This window comes from Mirounga leonina, unplaced genomic scaffold (assembly GCF_011800145.1).
Source record: "Mirounga leonina isolate KUSES-001 unplaced genomic scaffold, KU_Mleo_1.0 Mir_199, whole genome shotgun sequence".
Taxonomy (NCBI): Eukaryota; Metazoa; Chordata; class Mammalia; order Carnivora; family Phocidae; genus Mirounga; species Mirounga leonina.
In genome coordinates, this window is record NW_023270498.1 from 551,472 (window position 1) to 568,876 (window position 17,405).

The 17,405-nt window shown below is 65.4% G+C and overlaps 1 protein-coding gene across 6 annotated transcripts in view; it reads left to right on the top strand.

The window, feature by feature from the left end:
- The window catches only part of ZMIZ2 (zinc finger MIZ-type containing 2), a 15,136-nt gene extending 828 nt beyond the window's left edge, over window positions 1-14,308 (top strand). Inside the window, exons 1-19 of one of the 6 annotated variants that reach the window (XM_035026439.1) lie at window positions 3,976-4,120; window positions 5,551-5,685; window positions 5,831-5,945; window positions 6,178-6,380; window positions 6,594-6,786; window positions 6,987-7,250; window positions 7,414-7,590; window positions 8,202-8,279; window positions 8,482-8,650; window positions 9,259-9,436; window positions 9,514-9,724; window positions 10,166-10,271; window positions 10,445-10,593; window positions 11,101-11,168; window positions 11,435-11,503; window positions 11,663-11,907; window positions 12,298-12,467; window positions 12,554-12,793; window positions 13,435-14,308. In XM_035026439.1, the coding sequence (XP_034882330.1) occupies window positions 5,636-5,685; window positions 5,831-5,945; window positions 6,178-6,380; window positions 6,594-6,786; window positions 6,987-7,250; window positions 7,414-7,590; window positions 8,202-8,279; window positions 8,482-8,650; window positions 9,259-9,436; window positions 9,514-9,724; window positions 10,166-10,271; window positions 10,445-10,593; window positions 11,101-11,168; window positions 11,435-11,503; window positions 11,663-11,907; window positions 12,298-12,467; window positions 12,554-12,793; window positions 13,435-13,542 (2,793 nt within the window). In that variant the 5' untranslated portion in view covers window positions 3,976-4,120; window positions 5,551-5,635 and the 3' untranslated portion in view covers window positions 13,543-14,308. Of the gene's footprint in view, window positions 1-3,974; window positions 4,121-5,550; window positions 5,686-5,830; window positions 5,946-6,177; window positions 6,381-6,593; window positions 6,787-6,986; window positions 7,251-7,413; window positions 7,591-8,201; window positions 8,280-8,481; window positions 8,651-9,258; window positions 9,437-9,513; window positions 9,725-10,165; window positions 10,272-10,444; window positions 10,594-11,100; window positions 11,169-11,434; window positions 11,504-11,662; window positions 11,908-12,297; window positions 12,468-12,553 lie in introns of those variants that run through there. The other 5 variants (XM_035026441.1, XM_035026437.1, XM_035026436.1 and 2 more) reach the window with 5 other exon arrangements.
- The last annotated feature ends 3,097 nt before the right edge of the window (window positions 14,309-17,405 follow it).

Sequence of the window (17,405 nt, forward strand, 5' to 3'; positions counted from 1 at the left end):
GGCGGAGGTGAGCGGGCCGGGCGGGCAGGTGCGGGCGGCGGGGGCGGCAGGTGCGGCAGGTGCGCGCGGCAGGCAGGTGCGGCGGCCGGGGCCCGGCGCTGCGGCGCCTCCGCGGGGCTCGGGCCGGGTTGGGGGCGGCGCCGACGCCCCCCTGCCGCACCTGCCGCGTGTGCGTCGTGCTCTCGGGCCCACCGGCCCCGCGCGCGCGGGGCGACCCTTACCTGAGCCTTTGTTGGGGCGGCCGGAAGCCGGCGGAGCGCCCGAGGGGTGTGCGCGGCCCCGGCGACCTCCTGAGCGAGGAGGATGATGACCCGGGCCCTCGCCCCACCGGGCTCCGACGCCTCCACGCCGCGCTCTGGCCGGCGGGCTCGCCTTCCGGGCTGGCTCCGGGCCGTGCGCGCCCACCGGCACGGCGATGTGGGACCCGCGCGGGTCTGCCCCGGGGGCGGCGACGCTGGCTGACCTTTCAGCCTCTGGCCGTGGTTTCCGTGGGGACACCCTTTGCCCAACCGGACGTACTGACGCTCAGGCGGGAGGTCCCCTGCTCCCTTCATCCTCCTCTTTCTCCTTCTGAGCTGTTGCCAGCCATCCTCCCTTCTCCCGCTCATGAGCCGCTCCCTTCCTGCCCTGGTCCCCTCTCCCCACTGCCCTGCTCCCCCTTACCGCCCCCTGACTTGCCCTCTCCCTGCCGTGCTCCCCCCCCCCCCCCCCCCCCGCCACTTGCTTCCCTCCTGCCCTGCTCCCCGCCATCCTGCTCCCACCCCTGCCCTGCTCTCTTCCTGATAGTTGCAGAACATCCGTGGCCCCGTCTGTAAGTCGGTTGTGTTATCTGAGAATATTTTACAGGGACATACACAGAACATGTGACTTGATCTGTAAGACGGTGGTGGATGCAGAGAGGGCGAACACAGACTCACCCACCAAATCCTGGCGTGCTAGAGCCAGAGGGGTTCTGTTGAAGAGGCTTGAGACGGGTAGCAGGATCCCAGAGGGAGTCTTAGCCTCACCCGAGGGTACTGGCCCCGAGGACTTGTCATGCCCAGGGGCTGGTTACAGGCTGGGAGTAGAAGTCAGGGAGGAGGAAGGTAACGAAGGACAGGCAGCCAGGCCTCCCCATGAAGTGTCCACTCGTAGCTGCCTCCACCACAGGGGTCAGGGCTGAGAGCATAAAGGCGGGCATGTGTCCCCCCCCTTTGCTCAGTCCCAGGATGGTCACCGCGTACCCATTGTGCACGTTGTAAACTGAGGCTCAGGGCAGTGAAATGCTTTAGCTGTTCCCTGAAGCGTCTCATCCCCGGGGGTTTTGGATGAGTGCTAGCACTTCCCCTGGTCGGTGTTGTGGCCTCTCGAGGAGAGCTGCGGACTTGCAGTCACCTGAGCATGTGAGTGCCCGCCTTGAGTCGTCCTGCCTCCCTGGAGCCATCATTTGTACCTTCTCTGAGCCTGGGGGACTCCCGTGTCCCTTCGGTTGGAGACTCTCCCTGGAACCACGGGCTGCCTGCTCTGGGACCACGGAGCAGGCCTGTCCTCCTGAGATCAGGTGGCTTGTCATGGGTGTCCTGCTCCTGGGTGACCAGGCAGCAGGGACGGAGTGGAGGTGGAGAGGGGTGACCCACATTAACGTCTGCCTTTGGTTGGCCCGCGGGAGACTGGGTGCGGCTGGTCTGAGTAGTGAGTGTTCTGGAGGAAGATGGGACCTGACCTACAGAAAGCTGTGGGGCCTTCTAGGCTGACTGCATGCCAGGGCGGTGCTGCCCAGGGGTCCTGGCTTCCTGCTGGAGCTGTGCACAGGAGAGCCTCTGGCCGGCAAAAGCCGCCAGGGCCCTGCTCAGGCCTCCTTGCACTCACACACACGCACACACACACACACACACACACACACACCCTGGGCTTCCCCAGCTGCCCTCCAGGCCAGGAAGTGGGAGGAGGGGCTGCACTCAGAGCTCCACTCTCCCTTTGTCGGGAGCAGAGGGTCATGGGGTACCCACCTTGGAGCGTGTGGGTGTTCTCAGGGAGGAGACCAGACGTAGTTTGGCAGGAAGTCACACACACACACACACACACACACACACGCAAGCAGTCGGCTCAGGGGGAACTGGAAACGTCTGTGGTCTCGTCCACAGAAGAGAAGTCTTGGGGGTGGAATTCCCCGACCCATGTGATGTCGGAGTCTGCCGGGGCCCCAGACCAGTAGCCTCCACAGAGGCCCTGCCCTGCCCCCGCATCCCCAGCTCTCAAACTGGGGTGCCTTATCAGCAGCATGCTCACCCACAAACTCTCCCGGCTCCAGGCCTCCAGGTGAGTCTGATGTACTGGAGCTGGGGAAGCACCTCTGGCCCGAGGACTCCGGCCTTTGCTTCTGGGACCAGAGCGGGCCTGGCCAACTCAACCCAACCAGCTTGGGGGTGGGGAAGGGTTGCCGCGGGCATCTCTGTGGAGAGGGCTGGCTGACAGTGGTGGGGCTTTTTTGCTAAACTTTAATTTTGAGGGAATTACAGATTCACGTCACCTGTAAGAAATACCTCTTGTGTCCTTTGCACGGCTTCCCTACTGGTGACATCTCACAAAGCTCTAGGACACGTCACAGCAGGAGGCGCGGTGGCAACAGTCAAGTTACAGATACTGCCCTCCCCGGCTTCTGCTCACACCTGTCTCCCTCCTCCCTACCTGGCAGCCACGCTCTGCTCTCCATTTCTGGGATTCCGTCATTTCAGGAGTGTTACATAAAGGGAATCCTACCGTGTGGAACCTCTGGGGACTGGCATTTCCCACGCAGCACGTCCCCCGAGATCCCTGCAGGCTGCTGCCTCCTCCTCGTGCCCCCGGGGCTGTGGGTGCCCTCCGGTGGGTTCAGTCCCCAGCCGTGGGGCCGGCCTTGAGCCGTGCCCGGGAAGGCTGCTGGAGACATGCACACAGAGATTCTTATGTGAACGGACGTTTACATTTCCCGGAGATGAATGTTCAGGAGTGCCGCCGCTGGGTCGCGTGGTGGCTGCTCCCCGTTCTGTTCCCAGCCGCAGTGGGGACGAGATCCAGGTTCTCCTCACTTGGCCTTGGGCACCGAGGGGGTGTGGCCAGGGCTCCGTGCAGCTTCGTGCCGCCCTTGCCTGATGGCCGTGATGTTGGACCCCTCTCCGTGCGCCGACTTGCCTTCCGTACCAGCTCGTCGGTGAAATGTCTGTCTCCTGCCCAGTTTCTGGGCGGGATGTTTTTTTTCTTTTGAGTTTTGAGAATTCTTTATATATTCTAGATACTAGTCCTTTGTCAGGGACAGTGCCTCGCAAACGCAGCTCCCAGGCTGTAGTTTCATCCTGTCCCCGAGCCTTCCACAGAGTTCTCAGTTTTCCCTTTTAAGGACTGTGCTCTCGGTATATTGTGTAAGGACTCTTGGCTCTAGATCCCGAAGATTTGCTCCCAGGGGTCTCCTCCAAAGGGTTTATAGCTTTGTGCTGTACGTTTGAATTTGTGGCACGTTTCGACTTAATTTCTGTACAAGGTGTGAAGATTAGTTTTGTTTTGTTTTGTTCTTGCGGGAGTTCAGCGACTCTAGCATCTCTTGTTGAAATGCCAGGTTTCCTCCAGTGCGTGTTTTTTGTACCTTTGTCAGAGATCAGCTGGTTCTCTGGTCTGTTCCACTGGCCCGTTGGCAGGTCTGTCCGTCCATACCCGCCTCTCCTGTCCCCATCCTGGAGTTGGACAGTAAGGACGGGGACACCAGCCTTCCCCTCCCTGGCTGTGTGGGCCTGGCTCCCACGCCTGCCTCTGCCCAGATTCCAGGGGCCCGGAGCCTTCTGGACCCACTGACCCCGGTTTTTTCTGGCCCCTGTTTCCTGAGCGGGACCTGGTCTGGCGGGGAAGGGAAGCAGAGCCAGCTGTGGGTAGGCAAGCCCGACTGTCTCTCCCTCCCCCTCCTGCCCAGCCCCAGCCCCAGCCCCAGCCGGGCTGCAACTCCGGGACCCACTTACCTCAGTGCTCTGGGGCGGGAGGCTGCGGCTCGCAGTCCCCACTGTACCCCTTCCCTGCTCTGGGTCCCTGCTGAGGGCCGCCCCCCCACTCTCCTCCAGGACTGTATTGCCAGAGGACATGATCATCTTGAGGCACCTGGGCAGCTCTCAGGAATGTGAGTCTCGGGGTTGGGTGGGTGCTGGAGTCACTTTTTTGCTCCTGGGCCAGAGGGATGCCCCGTGAGTGCTGAGGTGGCAGATCTGAACCACCAGAGCTGAGCTTGCCCCAGGTGACGTGTCTGTGTGTGTGTGTGTGAGAGAGAGAGAGAGGCCTCACAGCTCCGAAAAGGCAGTGGTGCTCCAGGACAGAACCTCGATGCCCCGAGGGCGGGGTGCGGCCTCCCCATCCAGGACCTCCAGGGCACCCGCCGCGAGCCATCACCAGCATGCGTCTGCGGTTAGGCCAGGCAGAAGCAGGTGTGGAAGGTAGCCCCAGTGGTGCCAGCAAGGGCTCGGGCTTGCTTTTGGGGGTTCTTTTTTCTTTTTTCTTTTTTTTTTTTTTAAAGATTTTATTTATTTATTTGACAGAGAGAGAGAGCGAGAGTAGGAACACAAGCAGGGGGAGTGGGAGAGGGAGAAGCAGGCTTCCTGCGGAGCAGGGAGCCTGATGTGGGGCTCGATCCCAGGACCCTGGGATCATGACCTGAGCCGAAGGCAGACGCTTAACAACTGAGCCACCCAGGCGCCCCTCTTTTGGGGGTTCTGAGGACACAAGTGGCCTGGCCCCCCCTCGCTGGATTTCCGGAGACAGTAAACGGGAGAGAGCGAGCCTCACGGGGTAGGAGAAGTCCCAGGGCATGGGAACACGGGTCCCGCGAGCATTCACCAGTCCTGCTGCTGTGTTCCGTTGGCCCTTTGCCATGTCCACGGGCACCTGCCGACCCTCCGCCCGTGGCTCCGTGTGTGCATCCCTCCCCTTTGGGGAACTCTGTGTGGGGGTCAGGGCTGCCCGCCTGGCCCTGTGCCCGCGTCAGTCCCAGGTGGCCCCCCTCGCCCAGAGCCGCCCTCGGCAGACTTGCTGCAGCAGGCGGCCTGCCCTCCCCTCCCCCAGGCCAGGGCAGAGGGCAGCTGAGCTTTCTCACCCCTGGTGACTAGTGCCCCCTCTACAGCGGCAAGCCTCAGTGCCCCCCGGCTGCTCCTCTCCGTCCTCCTCCCGGCTCCCTCCACCCTGGGGCTTTCTTGGGGGATTCTGGCAATCAGGTCCTGGATGCTCCCTGCCGTTTATCCAGGCCTTCGTGCAGGAGGGGGAGCATGGAAGGTATTTGGGTTCAGAAAGCCTGCTCCCAGAGCCGTTCCAGGGGCTCTGAGCGGCAGGGCCTGGCCAGAAAGGGTTAATGCTGGCTTCCAGGCTGGGGTTTGGGGGTGAGGAGGGCAGAAGTTTGCCGGGGTGGGCAGTGCGGGGTGAGGTGGCCCTCAGACGCTGGTGTCTCTCTGCCCTCCATCAGTCGGCGCAGAGCAAGGGGGGCCTGGTGCTCAGGGCCCCCCCGCAGCCTGCTGACAGCCCCCAGCTGCTTCTCCGCTGATGGCCTCCCTCCTGTCCCCACAGCCAGAGCAGCTGAGTTCCACACCACCAGCAGTGAGGGCCACTGCCTGCCACCCACAGACCTGGCCTTTAGGCTGCGCCGAAGCCAATGAACCCCATGCACCCTGTGAAACCCGCCCTGCCCCCCGCGCCACACGGGTGAGTGGGGCTCCTGCCGCCCTCCCTCCTCAGGCCGCGTGGGTGCGGGCGGGGTGGCAGAGCGGGACCTCTCTGCTCCTGGTGCTCAGCCTTCCGGGCGGGGGTCTCCTGACCTGGGCCTCCCCGCCCACCTCTCTGCTCGCAGTGATGGTCCATTTGCTTATGAGGCGGTGCCTTGGCAGCAGAGCGCCACTCAGCCCGCGGGATCGCTGTCGGTGGTCACGACCGTGTGGGGCGTCGGCAACGCGGCCCAGAGCCAGGTGAGCCCACACCTGGGCCCACCCCTGAGAGCCGCCAGGGCCCCCCTGGACCTCAGAGAGAAATGGAGTCTTTTGGCCTCCACGCCGCCCCCGCCCTGTGCCCCACCCCTGCTCGCTTCCTCTCCTCCCCTCACCTCTGCCCCCCACCCCCCCACCCCAGGCCTCTCCTTGGAGCAACTGCTTGAAGTAAGTTGTTTGGATGGTGCTCACTGGCGGTTCTTGCTTCCCGTAGGTTTTGGGGAGCCCCATGGGCCCTGCAGGGAGCCCCCCTGGCAGCTCCGTGATGCCTGGCATGGCCGGCAGCGGCTCTGCCCTGAACTCCCCGCAGTGCCTCGGACAGCAGGCATTTGGAGAGGGTGCCACCCCCAAGGGCTTCGTGCAGCAGGGGGTGTACAGCCGCGGGGGCTACCCCGGGGGCCCCGGCTTCACTACTGGGTAAGCAGGAGCCCTCCAGGGGCAGTGCTCCGGCTTGGCAGGCGCCCAGGCCTGTGCGGACCGGTCTGTTGAATGTCGCGTCTCTGCTCCTCCCGCGGGCTGTGACGGGGGCGTGTAGACACGAAGGGGCCCCAGTAAGGGCCGTGTGCCACCCCCCCGCCCCGGGTAACAGGCAGGAGGCACTTGTGACCCGGCCCTGTGTGTCTCTCGCAGGTATGCGGGCGGCCCAGGGGTGCCCGGGGGCCTGGGTCTGCCCTCACACGCCACACGACCCTCCACCGATTTCACTCAGGCGGCAGCGGCGGCCGCGGTGGCTGCTGCCGCGGCCACCGCCACGGCCACGGCCACGGCCACCGTGGCCGCCCTCCAGGAGAAGCAGAGCCAGGAGCTGAGCCAGTACGGAGCGGTGAGGCCCGGCCGCTCCTCCCGTGCCGCCCACGTGTGCTGGTCTGGAAGGCAGGGACCAGCTGGGCAGCTGGGGTTGGGGTCTGGGGACGGGCGTGTAGTGAGATGAGATGGGGGAGGGGCGAGGCGCTGAGGGGGTCCCTGGGGGGCACCCACAGGGTAGGGGGCGTGGCCTGAATGGCTCCTGTCTTCTCTCCCTAGATGGGGGCCGGGCAGGCTTTTAACAGCCAGTTCCTGCAGCACGGAGGTCCCCGGGGGCCCAGCGTCCCCAGCAGCATGACCCCTGCCGGCGTGGGAGGGCTGCTGGGCCCCTCTGGCATGAGCCCCATGGGCATGAATCCCACCCGGGCAGCGGGCATGGCACCCCTGTATGCAGGGCAGCGCCTGCCCCACCACGGGTACCCTGGGCCCCCCCAGGCCCAGCCACTGCCCCGACAGGGGGTCAAGAGAGCCTACTCCAGCGAGGTGAGTGTCCGGGCCTCCCTCGTCCCGAGCCGCATCCAGAGCCGCAGCGAGCTCGGGCATCCCGTGTGAGAACCGGCCGGGCCTGACGGGGTGGGCGCCGCACCCCCCTGGGAGCTGGCCTCCCCGACACCCATTGCCCTGACTGTGCCTCTCTCTCCTTCAGGTTTACCCAGGGCAGCAGTTCCTGCCGGGAGGCCAGTATGGGCCTAGTGCCACCCAGTATGTGCCTGGCACCGGGCAGCCTCCCGCCCCCTCCTCCTACCCCGGGCACCGGCTGCCCTTGCAGCAGGGCATGGGCCAGGCCCTGCCTGCCTCTGGCCCTGCAGGACTGCACTACAAGGTAGGATTGGCCCCTCCGGCTGCTGCAGCCCCCGCTGGGCCCCGTGCTGGCCGCCTCCAGACACATGGGCCTCGCCCGGGCTGACTAGGGAGTGGGCCCGGGTGCACGGAGGGTGACCAGGCAGCCTGGAGCTCCGCAGGGGTCCTCACCAGTGCGGGGATCTGGTTCTGAAAGGACCTTCTATGAGATTTGTGTGTCTGCTTGGAAATTGGCTGGGGAGGAGGTGGGCAGGCACCCAAGCCACTCGAATGTCCTTTAGGGCAGGGTGACCATATTCCCTCTGCCTGCTGGGGATAGGCCCATCGGGGGCATGAGGGGAGGAGGGGGTGTGTTTTTTCGGCCTCTATCTGGCTCTCCCATAACCCCTTCTAAACAGGGGGCAGGGGGGTGTCATCTCTTTTCCTGGAGTAGTAATTTTGTAAATTATGAAAGCACTGCATGCTCCCTGTCGATTATTTGCAGAATGTAGAAATCATCCAAAAAAGAGACTAGAGGCCAGTGCCCGTGTGTGCCGTGGGCGCCCTGCCCCCAGCCCCTTCCTTGGGTCAAGCGCAGGGGCTGGGCGGGGGGCAGGCGGGGGCCCTGGGCACACGCAGTTTTCTCTCCTGCAGCCCGCAGAGCAGTTCAACGGGCAGGGCACCAGCTTCAGCGGGGGGAGCATCAGCTACAGCCAGCCTGGCCTGAGTGGGGTACGGGCAGACGGGCGGGGGGCTCCCAGGGCGGGCACGTGGAGAGAGGGCGCCCGAGCAGGAGGAAGTGCGGGTGGCCAGCCAGAACCCCCCCCCCCCAGGGCTGCCCCCTGCCCGATTCTGTCCTGACCGGTCCCGGGTGCTCCCAAGAACAAACCCCACCCACCACCATTCCGCCTTGACTGTTTGCTCGACCCCACAGCCCACCCGTTCCATCCCTGGCTACCCCAGCTCCCCACTGCCGGGGAGCCCCACGCCGCCCATGACCCCCGGCAGCAGCGTCCCCTACATGTCCACCAGCCAGGAGGTCAAGTCTCCTTTCCTGCCCGACCTCAAGCCCAGTGTGAGCTCCTTGCACCCGTCACCCCCCGGTGAGTGTCATCTGCTCTCAGGATGGTTGGGCTAGGGCCCAGGACCCCAGAGTCCTACAGGGAACGTGGGGGTTGGGGAGCCCGCAGCTTCCTCCTACTCCTAGACCTGTGGGCGGATCTTTCAAGGTGTGGATCTTCTCTCTAGAAAAATACGTATGTGCACAGAACTTTGTGTATCATTTCAGGGGGTTTATGAATCCCCTGAGGTCCACTCCTGCTTGGGAACCCTTGCTCTGGGGGAGTCCGCCACAGCAGAAGCCAGGGTCCTAAAAACCTAGCTCAAGCGCTGGGATGATGGCAGGTGGTCCGTTCACACCTCCTCAGCCTCCCACCCCTTCTGAAAGCACCAGCGGCACCCTCTTTTTGGGTCGGGGGCATGTTCTCCAGTCATAATTTAGGGGACCCTTGGCCAGGTGACTGAGGCAGGACGGAACAGTGGGACACCAAGATCCTGTTCCCGTTGGAGGTGACGGCTGGGCCCGGGGCCCTAGGGGCCCCAGGGGAGACGGGGGAGGAGGAGCCGTGCTCCGCGGCCCGCATCCCTGGGATGGGGTGGGGGTGGGTGGGGGGGCGGCGCGGGCCATCCAGCCCCGTGTCCTCTGTACCAGCTGCCGGCTCACACCAGCGCGGCCCGCTCCCAGGCAGCGGCCCCTGTGACGAGCTGCGGCTGACTTTCCCTGTGCGCGACGGGGTGGTCCTGGAGCCCTTCCGCCTGCAGCACAACCTGGCCGTGAGCAACCACGCCTTCCAGCTCCGCGACTCTGTCTACAAGACCCTGATGCTGAGGTGAGCAGACGCCCGGCCCGGCGTGTGCCCCCCGCCCGCGCCCCGGCCCGTCCTCAGCGCCCGCCCGCCCTGCGCAGGCCTGACCTGGAGCTCCAGTTCAAGTGTTACCACCACGAGGACCGGCAGATGAACACCAACTGGCCAGCCTCGGTGCAGGTCAGCGTCAACGCCACCCCGCTGACCATCGAGCGCGGCGACAACAAGACGTCCCACAAGCCCCTGTACCTGAAGCACGTGTGTCAGCCGGGCCGCAACACCATCCAGATCACGGTCACGGCCTGCTGCTGCGTGAGTGCCCCCCACGGGGCCGCACGCGCCCCCCGCCCCGGCCCGTCCTCCGTCTGTTCTCCTGGCCCCACAGTTGGCAGCAGCCTCCCCGCTTAACTAGACGGGGCGCTCGTGCGGGCCCGGTGCCGGAAAGCAGCTGAGCCCGTCTTCCCGCGAGGAGGCTCGGGAGCCCCCCGGGCTGCCTGTCCCCGAAGCCTTGCTGGGAGTCACCGGGGCCCCAGGCAGAGCGGGGCGAGGAGAGGTAGCCGGGCCCGCCCCGGCCGGCTCTGGGGGATCACGGGGATGCCGCGGGCCGGACACAGGCCGGGGGCTCTCGGATGCCGGTGGGCTCCCCGGGTGGGCGTGGGCCAGCCTTGGCATCGGGGGGGGGGGGGGGGGGGGGCGCCCCGGGGGGGGGGGGGCCCCCAGGCCGCAGCCCCTGACCGGCTCCTCCCACCGCAGTCCCACCTCTTCGTGCTGCAGCTCGTACACCGGCCGTCCGTCCGCTCGGTGCTGCAGGGTCTTCTCAAGAAGCGCCTCCTGCCCGCCGAGCACTGCATCACCAAGAGTGAGTGGCCCCGGCCGCCACCCGGCACGTCCCCATGTCCAGTGAGGCTGCCTCCTCTGTGATGGGGGCCCCGGGCAAGGAGGGTCGGGGGACAGCGGCGAGCCCCGCACGCTGCCTCGGAGCTGTGGTGCCGGCAGGCCCCTCAGGCCGGTCCTCTCCCTTGTCGACACCAGTAAAGCGCAACTTCAGCAGCGGCACCATTCCCGGGCCCAACGGCGAGGACGGGGTGGAGCAGACGGCCATCAAGGTGTCCCTCAAGTGCCCCATCACCTTCCGCAGGATCCAGCTCCCCGCCCGTGGGCACGACTGCCGCCACATCCAGGTGGGTGGTCCCCGCGGAGCTCTGCCGGGACTCCTGTCGGCCGTCTGGTGGTGTTGGTAACCAGGCTCCCCACGCCCTCCCCCGTCTCCGAGGACAGTTGCCACTCCCCTGCATTCCCGGGCTCTCATCTCGAAAGGCGACGAGGCCGCAGATGCGGTCCTCCCGCCCCAGGAGCGGCCGCTCAGAGATCCCGTGCGCGGACGAGCTTTGGTCTTCCGTGTTCTTGCGGCTCTGCCGCGGTGTCTTCTGGGACACCGTGTCCTAGACGTGGGCCCTCACCAGCACAGATGCCCAATTCTCTGGCCGCGTGGCATCCCGGTCCCAGTGAGGACCGTGTGGGCTGTCCCCAGGGTGCATCTGTTAGAAGGGGCGCCCCAGCGGAAGCCTGGCACGCGTGGCTTCTCAACACGCGAGCAGATCAGCCCAGACGCACGTGGCTTGATCGTGGGGTGCGGCCAGGTCGCCCCCGGCCCCTCCGTGAGAAGCCATCTCTCGTGCTCCCCACAGTGCTTCGACCTGGAGTCCTACCTACAGCTCAACTGTGAGCGGGGGACCTGGAGGTGCCCCGTGTGCAAGTGAGTATCCCCGAGAAGGTCCTCATGGGGGCCCGGGGCAGAACCCACCCCCACCCCCCAGCCCACAGCACCGAGAAAAACCCAAGTCAGGTCCAGGGGGTCACGGCACAGACGAGGACGCTGTGGCTCAGGGCAGAGGCGTCATACACGGGGTCACCTCACACAGTCTCCTTCATGACCGGTCACCTCCCACGGGTGGCCTCGGGCTCAGTGACGGAACGGAGAGGTGACAGGCCTCCAAGCCCCATCCCCTTGGTTTTCAACAGCAAGACGGCGTTGCTGGAGGGGCTGGAGGTGGATCAGTACATGCTGGGAATCCTCATTTACATTCAGAAGTAAGTGTCTTCCTGTCACCCCGGTCCGTGGTCAGCAGCGGGCAGCCCCAGAACGGCTGGGAGACGCGCCCTGCTCTGCCGCGGCCGGAACCACAGCCACCCCGTGGGGCCGGGGGAGGCGGCAGGACGGCTGGTGAGCAGCCCACGTGTCCCGTGCAGCTCCGATTTCGAGGAGATCACCATCGACCCCACGTGCAGCTGGAAGCCAGTGCCCGTGAAGCCCGATGTGCACGTCAAGGAGGAGCCCGACGGGCCCGTGCTCAAACGCTGCCGCACCGTGAGCCCCGCACACGTGCTCATGCCCAGCGTCATGGAGATGATCGCGGCCCTGGGCCCCGGGGCTGCCCCCTTCGCCCCCCTGCAGCCCCCCTCGGCTCCGGCCCCCGGCGACTACCCCGGGCAGGGTGAGTAGGGCGGCCGCAGGCAAGCGGTCCGTCCTCTTCAGACCGGTGAAGTGTCATCGCGCGGGTCCTGTACCTGGGGGGCCTGCTTGGGGACGCGGCTGTGGGGTGGGCAGTAGCTGGGCCCACCCTCCCCGGCGCTGGGGAGCAGGGGCCTTCTGTCGGCACGCTTCCGGGGCCTGGCCCTGTCTGATCCCACCTGTGGGTGTGTCTGGGTGAGGCGGGTCCCAGAGCAACGTTGCGAGGCCGGTTCCCCTGGCCATGGTGAAAAGACATGCCCTTCTCCATAAGGTCCGGCGCTATGTGCCGGAGAGCGCTGGGAGTCCCCCCTCCCTGGGCCAGTCTGCCAAGTGCGAGCCCCCAGGCCTCACCCAGGACTGGCTCTGCTCTCAGGTTCCAGCTTCCTGGGACCCGGGACCTTCCCTGACTCCTTCCCGCCTACCACACCCAGCACCCCGGCCCTTCCTGAGTTCACCGCGGGGCCGCCCCCCAGCTCCTACCAGTCCGACCTTCCCAGCAGCCTCCTGACACCAGAGAAGGCTGCCCCCTGCCTCCCAGGCCAGGTCAGTGCCGGCGGAGGGTCGGGGGGCCGGCTCCCGGGGAGGGGGGGCCCAGGTCCATTTGACCTGGTTCTTCTCTCCTTCCTCAGATGGCACCAGCGGGTCACCTGGACCCGGCCCACAACCCCGGTCCACAGGGGCTGCACGCCCCCAGCCTTGGGGGGCCCCCGGGGCCCCAGCTGCACCATCCAAACCCTCCCCCAGCATCCCGGCAGCCCCTGGGCCCAGTGAGCTCGGGCCCAATCGGCGAGCTGGCCTTCAGCGCGGCCACAGGCGTGATGGGGCCCCCCATGTCTGGGGCGGGGGAGGCCCCGGAACCGGCCCTGGACGTGAGTACGGGCCCCATGCTGGGGAGCACGTGGGAGCTGGGGCTGGGGACGGCGTGTGCATCGTCTCCAGGGTCCACACGCTTCCTAGAAGGGAGAACGCTGACGCCCCAGTGACTTCCAGAGCCAGGAGAGCTGGTCAGATAGCATCAGCTCTCGCGATGATGAGTGCCGGGTACCTGCCGTAGCCGCGGGGTTGGCTCTGGGGGCCTGTGCTGAGCGCCCAAGAAGACGGGGCTTGGAGCTGACTACAGCGGCTCGGGGTGTGGGCTGACCTGTCTGACTCACCTTGCTGTGTGAGCCAAACTCAGCGTGTAAGACGCAGGTAACCTTCGTCGACCCACATAAACCAAACTCCCTGACGTCCATCATGAGAAAAGTTAGAGCAGCTCAAAAGCAGCGCGTCGCGGACGCTGGACATCCCGCCTTCTGCATTTGCCCTGCTCGCACCGGGGGCCCGCGCTGCCCTGGGCATGCCAGCACCGCGTGTCCCGGGCTGGCCTTGGACAACTTGAGTGGAGTGATTCGTGGCCAAAGAGAGCCTTCGGCAGGGAGAGGCCCCGTGCAGGCTGAGGGTCAGGGTCCCGAGCAGGGGTGTGGTGGGTCTGAGGCCAGAGCTGCTGATGGCTTTGCTTTGTCCCCAGCTGCTCCCAGAGCTGACCAACCCCGAGGAACTGCTGTCCTACCTGGGCCCACCTGACCTCCCCACAAACAACAATGACGACCTGCTCTCTCTCTTCGAGAACAACTGATCCTGTAGACCCCACCCAGCCGGCGGGGACACGCCCGCAGATGTCACCGTGCCCCGCCCCCCCACCTGCGTCCGCCCCGGCCCCCCGGCCCCCCGGCACTAGAGGCAGCTGCGCTGGGGGGGAGGGGGCTGCGCGTGGACCCCCTGACCCCCACTCTGCTGCAGAATGGTGTTTGATGAGATGCTCAGCCCCGCCCCCCCAGCCCAGCTTTGCCCCGTCCATACACCCCTGCTACCCCGACTTTGCGCCTCGCCCCTGGTCCCTCCAGCCCTGCCTGCTCCCACCAGCCTGCATCTTGTCCAGCGTTGACCCTTCTGTTTCAACAACCCCTTGGCTCACTGGCGAGGAGCCGGGCTGCTCTGTCCAGAGTCTGCGCTCGCGGTGGGAGCGGGACCCCCTCTTCCCACCCGCGGCTTCAGGCCAAGGCTGCAGGGTGGGGCGCTCTAAAGCACAATGATGTACATAGCGTAGGAACACTAGGAGGTGTGGACGGCCAGTCCCTCCTGGGCTGCCAGGGACCCCGCGGGCTCCCGGCCCTGCCTGGGTGCGGACGGCGGGGGGTGGGCGCTGCAGCTCCGCTCCGTGTGCGCATTCTCCAGCGGGTGGCTCCTCCGAGGTCCCCTTTTATGTGAAAGTGAAGAATCCGTGCCGCCGTGTTTTTTACACCTGCCTCTCCCGTGCCCACCCTGGGGCCAAGCCAGGTGGGGGAGGAGGAGCCTCCGAGTCGTGTCCCCTGTCTGCCCGTCTCTATTAAAGGACTCCCTCACGCCGGGCCTGCTGAGTCCCTCCTTCACGCCTGGCCCGTCTTCCCCACGTGGGCGGGGCTCTGTTCCCAGCCAAGACCCGGCTGTTCCCACCTCACGGTAAATTTCCCTGTCCCTGGAATTTTCCAAGTTGGCTTCGGCGGGAGAACTGTTCTGTGAAGTGTCACCAGGGCCAGGAGACACATGTGCCACCCTGTCACCTCGCGTGGGTGTGCCTGGGGCAGGGAGCCAGCTGTCGAGCCAGGGGCCTCGGGAGGGACCAGGGCTGAAGGCCCGGCTGGCTCCAGACCGCAGCTCCGGGAGGCCCGGGGAGGGTGGCCCTGGGCTCCCGGGCCTACAGGGCCCCCCTCCAGCTGTGCACCGGCTGCCTGGGTGGCCTTTTCTTCCTGGCCCAGCAGGAGAGGCTGGTGAGCCCTGTGGCGGGGAAAGGGGAGTGCCCTTGGGGCACCGGAAGCTGGGCAGGGGTGGGGGAGTTGTCCAGTGCGGGCAGGCCTGGGTGGCTTTACCCACTGACATCTTGGGACCCCAGACGTGGGCCTTAGTGTCCCTGCAGCCTGTTTCTGGCTGAGGGGACAGAAGCGCAGTCCCAGTGCCTGGGGGGACAAGAAGGCCCAGGGATGAGTGGGGCCTGTCTGGAGCTCTGTCCGTCATCCATAGCCAGGCTGGGGTTGGGGGGGAGGGGGAGGCCGAGCGGGGGGCCACGCATGCTGTGGTCTCACTGGACATTGTCCTGGGTGCTGCTGGGCAGAACGGAGAAATCCGGAGATGAGCCAAAGGGTGCAAGCTGCTCAAAAGTCCACCCACAGGAGGGTGGGCCCAGGCTGAGACATGATAGCAGTGGGACAAGGACCACAGCCCCGACAGGGCCGTGGGCGCCCCTCAACACGGGGTGAAAGAGCAAGGTGCAGAAGTTCACGTGAGACCATGCCATCTTAGTAAAGCTCGACCCCAAATGCGGATTTCCCCGGACTCCCACGTCTGCTGCAGCTCAGGAGGAAGGTGCGGGCGTGGACTTGCTGCTCACGGCGCTTCCCCGCGGCGACACGGGTGCGTTTGGGGAAGGGGGAGGCATCGGTGACATTCGGATCCTCAAAGGGAGTGGTGGCTTCTCGGGCTGCCACCTTACGCCTCATCTGTCACATCCTCTCCTATGTGCCGCCCCCCGCCCGCAGAACACGCACCTCTGCACCTGCCGGGGACCACAAGACCCGTGCACAGAAATGAAAACCACGCAGATGGTGCCAAGCACCTTCCCTGACCACAGGGAGGGAAGCTGGGTGTTACTTACTAACGGGTTTCGCTGCAACAATGTGTCACGTTACATGGAACAACAGTAACAAATACATGGTTAAGTTAAGCCACTCGACAGGCAAGGGGTCCAAGAAGGAATCGCGAGCGAAATTAGGAGGCACCTTGAGACGAAACACAGCACGCCCAGCCTTCAGAGGGGCAGTGTCACGGGGACATCGGATAACCGCAAATGTCTGCGATCCAGAAGCTCTCGATGCCTCACCGTCCACCCGAAGGAACTAGAAAAAGAACACACACTGCAAAGCTGCGGAAGGAATGAAAACACCCAGGTGCGGAAACCAGAGAAGTGGCAGCGCATCCGGGCGAGCAAACCTTTCGTTCGACCAAGTGACTCGGGTCAGAAGTGGGGCCGGAGCTGCTGTCGGCGGGACATCCAGAGGGGCCACACGGGCCCCCTGTGAGCTGCCGGCGGTCAGCCCCCACTGTGAGCGCGCGGGGCCCCAGAGAACCGGCCCGAGGAGCGGCCGCCGCTGGAGCGGACCGCACGAGGAAGGGGGTGGAGACCCTGGCCCAGGACCAGACGCTACCAGACGTTGCAGGAATGTCCCCGACCCCACGGCCCCTGCCCACCGTGCCCTCACCCCACCACCTCCCAAGCTGGGCCGGCCACAGGGATGTGTCGGGACATCAGAGCCACCATCAGAGGGAGGGGGCTTTGGACAGGATCCAGGAAATGTTTCAGGGGCCCGGGACTTTGGATGCCTTTTTAGTCGGGGGTCATCAGCCACTTGCCCGATCTGTTTTTTTAAGCTGAGATGCAGTGAATCGCCCGGATGCCAAGTGCGCTAGGCTCTGTGAGGTCATGCGGCCATCACTGTCCCCTGCAGCCACCTCTGCCTCTGTCACCAGAGACTGGCTTAGCGTGGTCTTGAACCTGCGGGTGGACCCACGGGGCTGCACCCCATCATTGGCTGTCGGCTAGAAGGCTTGCAGTGATGCTGGGGTAGGGGGTGGGATTCGTGGATGCCCCTCCCAGCCTCTGCACCCCCTTTCCATGTGCATTCGCCACGGCTCAGGCTGCAAATGACCCCAGCCCGCTCACTGAGAGGGAAGGATTCAAGACCGCCATCCTGGAAAGGCCGCCAAGTGCCTTGGGGACGGCCAGACACGGGCAGACACAGCCCCAGAATGACCAACCTGGCCCCTTGGAGAGCCTCACTGTCCAGAGCCTCCAAGCCCTGCTTTCGCTGACACCACGAAAGGCCTCGACCTTGTTCCCTGGTCGGGCAGCTCGGTTGGCCCAGCTAGGGGGCCCCGTGACCAGGATGGGGTCGGGAGTGCTCCCCAATGGAGGGAACAGCTGCTACCAGACAGGGGTGGGTGCAGGTGGCCCCTGGGGCCCCTAGGATCATTCCCCACCAGGCCCACGGCCCACCTGACCTGCCACCCCCGGTCCTGCACCTGCCACCCTGGCCGCTCCTGGGGATTTGCAGGCTCCTTCACATCCTACCCGATGCAGGCCACAGCTGACCAGCCCCTACCCCAGGGAGCCCTGTGTTTCCAGAACAAGTGGCTGCCCCTCCCCCCATGGCTGCCTCCGTGGTCCCTGTCACAGCTGATCAATCACAGACAACTCGATAGTGATTATTTTCCGTTTTTTTTGTTTTGTTTAAAGATTTTATTTATTTGACAGAGACAGCAAGAGAGGGAACACAAGCAGGGGGAGTGGGAGAGGGAGAAGCAGGCTTCTCGCTGAGCAGGGAACCTGATGCGGGGCTCGATCCCAGGACCCTGGGATCATGACCCGAACCGAAGGCAGACGGCTAACGACTGAGCCACCCAGGCGCC